We start from the raw sequence: 9,140 nt of genomic DNA, 5'->3' as shown, positions 1-9,140 counted from the left end.
CTGATAGGGGCCCTCATCCGGCCCCCGGGCCGTATGTTTGACACACCTGCACCAAATAATCCACTTTCAATCCATCTTCAATGCACTTTCAAACTGGGTTTTGCCAGTTCACACACACACAATCCATTTGGAATGTGGATTGAAAGAAAGTGGATTACTGAATGTGTGTGATTGCAGCCTAGGGTCTGGGACGCCCAACGTTGAATCCCCATTCTGCCATGAAAGCTTTCGGGAGACTTTGGGCCCATCAGATACTCTCAGCACCAGCTTGGGTGTCATTGTTAAGAGCAGTGGACTCTGATCTGAAGAGCCAGGCTTGACTCCCCACTCCTCCACATGCAGCCTGCTGGGTGACCTTGGGTCAGTCACAAGTTCTTCCAGAACTCTCTCAACCCATCTACATCACAAGGTGCCTGCTGTGGGGAGAGAAAGGGAAGGCGATTGTAAGCCGCTCTGAGACTCCGTAGGGTAGAGAAAAGCGGGGTATAAAAATTTACTCTTGAGAGCCAGTGTGGGGTAGTGGTTAAGAGAGATAGGCTCTAATTTCGGGAACTGAGTTTGATTCTTCCACATGAAGGCCACCGAGTGACCTTGGGCGAGTCACAGCTCTCCCAGAACATACTTAGCCCCACCTTAGTTTTGCCTCTGTGTGCCTGGTGGGTGACCTTGGACCTGTCACAGTTCTCTCTGGATTCTTCCAGCCCCACAGGGTGCCCGTTGTGGGGAGAGGCAGGGAAGGCGATTGTAAGTCACGTTCCCTCTAAGCCGTGGAGTCTGGTGAGGAGAAATTCTACTTTGCGAACTACTGCCATTAAAGTTGTGAGCGGTCAATTTGGCTACTGCACAGATTAGTTTGCTCTGGAGCCATCCTTCCTGAGCTAAGACAAAAATGTGCAAGCTGGAGGCTAAGAAACTGTGAGCTGGCTCACGCTAACTCAGCTTAAGAGGGAACACTGATTGTAAGCCACTTTGAGAATCCTTAGGGTAGAGAAAAGCAGGGTATAAAAATTTACTCTTGAAGAAGAAAAGGAGGAGATTGGATTCATACCCCATGGCCCTTCACTGTCCAAAGGAGTCTCTGAGCGGCTTACAATCTCCTTTCCCTTCCCCTCCCCACAACAGACACCCTGTGAGGCAGGTGGGGCTGAGAGAGCTCTGACAGAAACTGCTCTTTTTCAAGGACAGCTCTTATCAGAACTATGGCTTGCCCAAGTGGAGGAGTGGGGAATCAAACCCGGTTCTCCCAGATTAGAGTCCGTGCACTTAACCACTGCACCAAACTGAGAGCCAGTGTGAGGTAGTGGTTAAGAGGGATAGGCTCTAATCTGGAGAACTGAGTTGGATTCCCCATTCCTCCACATGAAGGTCGCCGAGTGACCTTGGGTCAGTCACAGCTCTGCCAGAACTCACTTAGCCCCACCTGCCTCACAGGGTGCCTCTTGTGGGGAGAGGCAGGGAAGGCGATTGTAAGCCACTCTGAGACTCCTTAGGGTGGAGAAAAGCTGGGTATAAAAATACAACTCCTTCTTCTTCGGCCTAAACCTACCTCACAGCGTTGATGTGAGCATAAACCAGATGGGAGGAGAACAATGCACGATGCTTTGGTTCCCCACTGGGGAGAAAGGTGGGGCATAAATGAAGTGCAATGAATACACAGACGCACGCCTGAATCAGATGACCTGAGCAGAGCCAGGGTACTTAAGTGGTGATGAAATTGTTCTGTGGAAACCAGAAGTCACCAGCTGGAATCTGGCCTAAATTCTCCCAGTGGCCACAAACAGGTCACCCCCAGCCTTACCCTGGCAGGAATAACACTGGCCTACTTTACAGGATTGTTGTAAAGACAGCCAAAACAACACCAAGCGAAGCTGTCAGTTCCTTCAGAAAGGATGTACAGACGCTTTGGTTGCTCTAGCAAATCCCAACAGCCGTTCATCCCTTCGCCTTCCACCTTGGGCCGTTTTCCCAAAGGGTGCTTTAAACTGGGCATGTAGGGCATTCTGCTCAGGTGCTCACTCTGGCTGTCTTAGAAATGCCAAACCCTCCATTCTCTGGCCGGGGAGAGGCCAAACACTCAGGAGGACTGGCCGGGTGCTCTCTCTCTTCAGGGCAAAGAGCATCAACAGCCGCTAATCTTTGGGGCTAACTGCGTTCAGCCACCAAACTCAGCATACTGAAAAATCTCATCTTTAACTTTATGTCTGGGGTGCAGAGGGGGGAGCAAGTTTGTAGCCCTTATTATTTATTTAATGGCCTCTGTTTTAATCGCCTCATCCCCACAAATGTGGAGCAATAGGTGATAAGACAGATTTAAAAACAAGAAAACCATAAAAACCACCATCAGAACATTTTGTTTTGTTGCTCAGTCGCACAGTCGAGTCCGACTCTTTGCGACCCCATGGACCAGCTCCCACCAGGCCCTCCTGTCTTCCGCCGTCCTCTGAAGTTGGCTCAATTTCATGTTCGTTGCATCGATGACACTGTCTAACCCTCTCATCCTTTGCCGTCCCCGTCTTCTTTGACCTTCAATCTTTCCCAGCATCAGGGTCTTCTCCAGGGAGGGCTCCCTTCTCATTGGGTGGCCAAAGTATTTGAGCTTCAGTTTCATTATCTGGTCTTCCAGGGAACAGTCAGGGTTGATTTCTTTGAGGATTGACTGATTTGTTCTTCTTGCAGTCCAAGGGACTCTCAAGAGTCTTCTCCAGCACCATAGTTCAAAAGAATCTATTCTTCGGCGCTCGGCCTTCCTTATAGTCCAACTCTCGCATTAATTAAAATCAAGGGGCGAAATTTGTGGTTCCCTCCCGTTTCTGGCCTGTAGGTGCTTTATGGGCACTTTATGACCACAGAGGTCCCCAACGTGGTGCCCGGGATGTGACGGTGACCACTGGCACCTCGCCTGGTGCCCGCCAAGTGTCTTTAGAGAGCAGGCGTTGCCAGGTGGACCTTCTGAACAGCTACTGGAAATCTGATTGACTGTGTAGACTTTTTAAAAGTGGCTTCAGCAGCGGCAGCCACCACAGCCCAAGGTATCATTAAAGGCATCCCGTTAAGCACAGCTTCTGCCTGAAATGCCGTAGAAATGCTACTAGAGTGATGCGTGACTTCACTCTCTCACATTGTGTGGTCGGCACCAATGTTCCCTCTAAGCTGTGGAGTCTTGTGAGCAAACATTCTACTTTGTGAGCTACCGGCATCAAAACTGTGAGCGAGCGATTTGGCTACTGCAGGAACTAGTTTGCTCTGGAGCCCTCCTTCCTGAGTGAAGGCAAAAATGTGTGAGCCGGAGGCTAAAAAACTGTGAGCGATTTCACACTAACTCAGCTTAGAGGGAACCCTGGACTCGGCACGGTCTCCTGTGGCAGCCATTTTCTAGGAGACTCCGCATCCTACAGCAGCCATTTGGTGGTGGTGCCTACTGACCTGTATCAGAATTCCCAAGAAGGTTGGGGACCCCTGCCATGAGGCTGGTTCCACCTGCGTGGGCAGTGGCTGCAGTGACCATTAAGGCCACAGGAAATTCCAAGGGAGGGGGGCGCACAGGCGCCGAGCTGCTCCAAGCCCTTCTCCACAATCAGTGGGAGTAAACAAAAATATACAGATTAAAGCCCTAAACCAAAACGTGTTTTGCTTATAGCCTTTTACACAGGCTGCACAAACTCAACATTCTTTTTGCCTGTCTTTTAAATCCTGTTTCCAGTGGCACTAGCACTGGTGGCATACAGTGTGGTGCAGTGACCAGAGTAGCGGGCTAGGACCCTGGGCGACCTGGGTTCGAATCCCCACTTCTACCCTGGAAGCCCGTTGGGTGAAGCTTGGACCCATCACAAACTCTTAACCTGGCCTACATCACAGAGTTGTTGTGAGGAAGGAGAGAAGAAGAGATGGGTTTATACCCTGCCCTTCACTACCCAAAGGTGTCTCACAGCGGCTTACAAACTCCTTTCCCTTCCCCTCCCCACAACAGACATTCCAGTGAGGTAGGTGGGGCTGAGAGAACTCTTTCGAGGACTGCTCTTGAGAGAATAGCTCTGAAAGACCTTATGACTGACCCAAGGTGACATACTGATGTTACATTGTCCCTGATAAAGCAATTTTACTTGCACTCTTAGGACCTAAACTGGAAGGTACAGATTGGTACTGATATTATTTCCAGTATATACAACTACATCTGACACAAGGCCAGATATATTTGTGGCCCCAAATAGAAATCATCTTTTGGTGTGTCATTCAATTCCATACTGGAACATTCCATTTTTGGTCCTATACTATTAATTGTTTATTGCCTTTCACGTGTTACAGGGACTTTGCCGCTTGGTGTATTTTATACTTTGTACTATTTGACCTCTGAAGAAGGCTCTTGTGAGTCAAAACATGTCAGGTCATACACAGTTCTTTATTGTGCATTTGTCACTTTTAACATTTTACGAGGCCTTACTTGGGCCCCTACGAGGTTTTTATATGTCTTTGAAATAAACACTCCTTTTGTCTATAATTACTTATGTTTTAAACTTTTGCCTCTCTATAAAGTTTTCTAAACTTCCTTTGGAGGGTTTTGACCCAAGGTCACACCAGCAGCTGCACGTGGAGGAGTGCGGAAATCAAACCCGGTTCTCCCAGATTAAAGTCCACCACTCCTAACCACAACACCAAACTGGTGAGAAAATGGAGGAGGAAGAGGAAGATGAATGATGATCCCAGCTGGGGAGAAAAGCGTGAGATAAATAAATAAATGCAAACACAGATGCAACTCGAAGAGCCATAACCAGTGGTGTCCCAATCCCTACTCTGCTACCCACCAGTGGCACACAGCTTTTGAGCAGCTTAACAGTTTTCAGGACCACCGCGACCTCACCAGCCAATGCTGCAAATTGGCAGGCAGGTGATCCCGGCAAATCGCTCAGCCGCTTGAAGGCCGGATGAAAAGTTCTGGCGGGCCGGACAGGGGCCACAATCCACCCCCACCTCTGGATTAGACTGTGTACAACTATCAGACAGACTACAGCCAATCCTAGCTCCCCTGTGAAAATATATTCATTCAATCTCCCCACACAAGTACTAACTTCAAACAGATCCAACACTCATGATAATAATCACACTGAAGCCTTCACACTGGCACACTTCAAGCATTCAAAGCGTCCAATTTCATCTCACTAACAGCAGCCTTGTAAAGTAGGCCAAGGTTTTCGTCCTCGTATTGCAAAGGAAGGGAGCTGAGAGAGCCTGCCTCACCTGGAAACACCTGGCACGTCTGTGACTGAAGTGAGGATTTTAACAGCCTGACGTGTTATCACTTACCCCCAGCCATCGCTGGCCCTTGTTGGCGGTGTGATGGAGCTGGACTTTCTTGAGAGAAATGCTATAGATTACGCCATCTTCTATCTCTTCTCCGATCTCCTGGGTGGAGCTCTGGAAAGGAGACAAGAGAAAAGGGGGGGGGGAAATGAATAAGTCTGTATTTTCCTGTCAGCTTCACAGCTTCCCCTCAAAGGAATGGCAAACTCCAACTTTCGCCCGCTGCATACAGCCCTCTCTGGGCCAACAGCTGACATCTAGCCCATCGAGGACCAAGAACAAAAACTGTGTCATGGTCAGGAATCCACAACTTAGGCCTGCCTACTCCAGGTTGGGAAATTCCAGGAGATTTGGGGGTAGCGTGAGGAGGGCAGGATTTGGGGAGCATGATGCCATAGAGTCCCTACTGGCAGTCCTCCTGATGGCACCTGGGCTTTGGCTACCGCGTGACTCAGAGGGTGCATTCAGACGGGGCATTTACAACGGTATAGGTGCCGGTTGGAATCAGTGTACTTACCGGCGTTCACACGGCGAACATCTGCCTTCTGTCCCTAACCGTTGCAAAGAGCTTTACACTGTTGTATTCTGCCACTAGGTCCCCAAGTGGTGGTATCCTGAGTGCAACTATTGTAATCGCTTTACCCCCCCCCATCTGATTGCTCTCCATCGTTGTAGAGCCACTTCCGTTCGGAAGCCCAAGGCTTCCGATTTTCGCCCGTCTTTTTTTTTTAAGTCGGCGATATGCGCTTGGGCGAAGCTTCGCCCTGGCGTTTGTTTAAAGAAGAGAGAAAAGGTCCTTAGTTTAACGTTTTAGAGGAGTCAGGGAGGCCAGTTTGCTCTTTAAACTTTAAAGGTGAGTCCTCTCTTCAGGGCATGCTTTTCTGGACGGGGTGTTTTGCGCATGCGCGAAGATCGCCATTCGGTGGATGGCTGCCTATGCGCATGCGCAAACTAAGTTAAAAAAAAAACCCAACAAACCGACGACGACCGCTGTGTGTAAACGGGCATACAGCGATGGGCTCCGCAGACAGGAGGTAAGTGTGATCGCGTTTTAGCCGGCATAAACTGCACCGGTTGGAACCGGTGCAGTTTATGCCGGCTGAAAACGCCCCGTCTGAACGCACCCAGTGTTGGGCTAGATGGGCCATTGGCCAGATCCAGCATGGCTTCTCTTATGTTCTTAGAATCCACCCTCCGAAGCAGCCATTTTCTTCAGGAGAACTGATCTCTGTAGTCTGGAGATAAGAGGTTTCCAGGCCCCCACTGGGATGCTGGCAAGCCTACACACCTGTGGGGGGGCCCCGCCACCCTGGCTTCCCCAGCAGCCCCAGGAACCTTTCTTTCTTTTATTTATCTAACCCAGGTCAGGCATTCACCTTTAAGTGCTCCAAAGAGGATAAACGCACACCTGATCGGGCGAGGGGGGGGGGTGTTTTTCAAGCATGTGCCAAACAAACAGGCCTGGCCCAACCCGCTGGGCAGCTGCCAGGCTCTTCTGGGCCGGATCCCAGATTCCAGTAACCTATTTCCCACAGGCGGTTGTCACTGAGGAGGAAGTAATTGTGCTCTCGTTGTCCGGGGGTGGGGGGGTGGAATGTGGAAGACGACAATCGGGGCTGCGTGGGACACTCTGAAGAACCCCGTCGTGGCTTCACGTGTTCCAGAATGCGGTCTGAATAAACTTCCCGCACGGATTCGAGCCCAACACCGTAGAGGCCGACAGGGCTACTCTCAAACTATCTTTCCGTGTGAGCACGCTACTGCCAAACCGACTGCCTTCCTGAGGCTGTGTGTCGTGGATTCAAACCTCACTGCCACGCAACGCAACTGTCCCAAAATTATAGGGGATTGCCCCCGTTTTTCTGGTCCCCGGCCTGGGTAAGTTTTGCCTACTTGAGGAAATGGAGCCTTTTTCAAACTTCGGCTCGCACCAGAGCTGACTCTCATCAAGGTTTGCCCCTCAGCAGATCTCGAGGAGTTTACTTTATTTCTTTACTGGGGAGGTATACAGACGGTCTCCCCCCGAAAACTGAGTCGGCTTAAATATCTGAGTGAAGAAGAGTCGTGCTGGATCAGACCAAGGGCCCAATTGGTCCGGCATTCTGTTCACAGAGTGGCCAACCAGCGTTGACGCTCATCAAGATTTGCACCTCAGCAAAGGTTTGCCCCTGTAGGGATTTCCAAGGCAAGAGACGTTCAGCGGTGGTTTGCCATCGCCTGCCTCTGCGTAGCAACCCCGGACTCCCTTGGTGGCCTCTCATCCAAGTGCTAACCAAGGCCAACCCTGCTTAGCTTCTGAGACCTGACAAGATCGGGCCAGCCTGGGCCATCCAGGCCAGGGAAACCCACAAACAGGAAGATTCAAACAGCATCCTGCCCTCCTGTGCTCCCCCGCGGCTGATTTAAAGAGGCATTCTACCTCTGGTAGGAGCTGCGGTGGCTCAAGTGGTTAAGATGCTGAACTGCAGGCTGTGGAAGGTCGGTAGTTCAGCAGTTCGCCCGGGTGCCGCAAGACGGGGTGAGCTCCTGTCTCTAGTTCCAGCTCCTGCCAACCTAGCAGTTCGAAAGCAAGAAATTGCAAGTAGATAAATAGGGACCACTTCGGTGGGAAGGTAACAGCGTTCCGTGCGCCTTGGTGTTTAGTCATGCCGGCCACATGACCACGGAAACGTCTTCGGACAGCGCTGGCTCTTCGGCTTTGAAACGGAGATGAGCACTGCATCCCTAGAGTCGGACTCGGCTGGCTTTCGAGCAAGGGAACCTTGACCTTTACCTACCTCTGGTACTGGAGGGAGTCGATATTCACCAAGATCAGTGGGGAGCCCAGAGGATATTCTCTTACAGAGAACGCCTGCCACTTTCAGCTGCCTGGCGAGGCGCCTCTTGTGCCATCAAATATAGCTGCAAGATAAGCTTGGGAGGGGGGGGCAAACAGGGTTGACACCTCCGGTTTGGGAAATTCCTGGGGAGGGGAGTTCAGCAAGGTTGTGACGCCGAAGTTTGTCTGCCTGCCAAAGCTGCCATTTTCTAAAGGGGAGATGACCCCTGTAGGATAGAGGTCATTTGGGATTCCAGGGAATCTCCAGGCTGCTCCTGGAGGCTGGTAGCCCTAAGGCACAGCCACCTCAGAGAAGCTAGCCAGCCGTTCCCTCTAAGCTGAGTTAGTGTGAGTTAGCTCTCAGTTTTTTAGCCTCCGGCTCACACATTTTTGCCTCAGCTCAGGAAGGGATGGCTCCAGAGCAAACTAATTTATGCAGTAGCCAAATGCTCACTCACAACTTTAATGCCAGTCGCTCACAAACTAGAAGTTTTGCTCACAAGACTCCACAGCTTAAAGGGAACATTGGACTCAGGGCCTGGATGGGAATCCTCCCAGGGATCCTGGGGTCTGGAATTCCAGGCACAGGACTGCCAGCCTCCAGGCGCCGGAGAGCTTCTGCATTTACAACGGATCCCCAGGCGGCAGAGACCAGTTCACCTGGACAAAATGGCCGCTTTGGAAGGGGGACTCTGTGGCGCTTCCCCACCAAGAGCTGGGCAGCCCTACCCATGCAGAAGGAAAAAAGGGCAGTGAACACCTATTTAGGTGTTCTCTCACAGGCCAAGTCTTTTTCATTTCAGGATATCTTTAGCCACGTCTGTTTACACTTTCCTCAACATTCATTCCCTGTCTTTCTCTCACACACGCACACACAGTGTAGACATACAAGACAGCGGCCTGGCCAAAAAACCCCCAAAAAATCTGCACTGCAAGATCCTTAGTTTCCCTTCCTTCAAAGTCAGTCAAGTTTCTAGTCCATATGGCGGTGCAGATATGCTTGGAACCAGGGGTCATTTCCTGCCGG

At 50.8% G+C, this 9,140-nt stretch overlaps 1 protein-coding gene across 1 annotated transcript in view; it reads right to left on the bottom strand.

Moving 5' to 3' along the window:
- The window catches only part of RALGDS (ral guanine nucleotide dissociation stimulator), a 45,237-nt gene that overhangs the window by 29,836 nt on the left and 6,261 nt on the right, over positions 1-9,140 (bottom strand). The window contains exon 2 of the mRNA XM_015413977.1: positions 5,299-5,409. Within this exon, the coding sequence (XP_015269463.1) occupies positions 5,299-5,409 (111 nt within the window). The remainder of the gene's footprint in view (positions 1-5,298; positions 5,410-9,140) is intronic.

Source organism: Gekko japonicus, unplaced genomic scaffold (genome assembly GCF_001447785.1).
Source record: "Gekko japonicus isolate JY-2015 unplaced genomic scaffold, Gekko_japonicus_V1.1 scaffold2029, whole genome shotgun sequence".
In the NCBI taxonomy this organism is placed as follows: Eukaryota; Metazoa; Chordata; class Lepidosauria; order Squamata; family Gekkonidae; genus Gekko; species Gekko japonicus.
The sequence above is the reverse complement of the archived record's forward strand: the minus strand, read 5'-3'. Positions and strand labels throughout refer to the sequence as shown.